At 68.8% G+C, this 696-nt stretch overlaps 1 protein-coding gene across 1 annotated transcript in view; it reads right to left on the bottom strand.

Annotated features, from left to right (window-relative positions):
• Positions 1-696, bottom strand: part of GSE1 (Gse1 coiled-coil protein) — a 19,009-nt gene that overhangs the window by 6,034 nt on the left and 12,279 nt on the right. Inside the window, 1 exon segment of the mRNA XM_017740779.1 lies at positions 3-498. Coding sequence (XP_017596268.1) covers positions 3-498 — 496 coding nt within the window.

The raw sequence follows: 696 nt of genomic DNA, 5'->3' as shown, positions 1-696 counted from the left end.
GCCTTCCTCGCGGCCCCCCGCCCGCCGGCGCTCCTCCAGTTCCAGTTTGCTGACCAGCCTGCGGTGCTGCTGCACGAACTCGTCGTAGATGTACATGGGGTCCTGGGCGCGGGGCTGGGGGGCCCGGTAGGGCGAGCTGGGCTTGGTGGCCTCGGGGAACGGGGTGGCCGGGGCTCTCTGCTGGCTCAGGATGCTCTGAGTGGACTTTTCCAGCTCAGCTAGGAAGGGGGTGTGGGTGAAGGCCCCGTGCTCCGGGGCGCCGGGCTCCCGTCCCGGGGGGTATTTCTCCAGAGCATCCCTCTTCCTCGGCCCCTCCTCCAGCTTCTCCGGGCAGAAGACCCTCTCCACCTTCACCAGCGGGATGCCCTGGCGGCTGGGCTCGAAGGGTGCCGGGTGGCTGTGGAGGGGAGAAACGTGCCTGTCAGGAACACCCAGAGGGGTTTGTGCACGTGGCACTGCCGTGCTTCTCCCCTCCCTGCCACCAGCCTGAGCATGGGGGCAGAGTTAAGGCTGTGCATGTGTGGGTTGGGCAGAGATGTGGCTGCACCCCAGGAGCACCGGGAGTGGAGACCCCAGCCTTGACCCCTGTGTGGGGACAAGAGAGCCACCAGCCCTGGCACAGCCCCGTGGCAAGGGCAGTGCCCAGGGGCAGCCCTCCTCCGCCACCCGGAGCCGGCGACAGCCCGTCAGCCGGAT

Source organism: Corvus brachyrhynchos, unplaced genomic scaffold, assembly GCF_000691975.1.
Source record: "Corvus brachyrhynchos isolate BGI_N302 unplaced genomic scaffold, ASM69197v1 scaffold26, whole genome shotgun sequence".
In the NCBI taxonomy this organism is placed as follows: domain Eukaryota; kingdom Metazoa; phylum Chordata; class Aves; order Passeriformes; family Corvidae; genus Corvus; species Corvus brachyrhynchos.
This window is presented reverse-complemented; position numbering and strand designations above follow the sequence as displayed.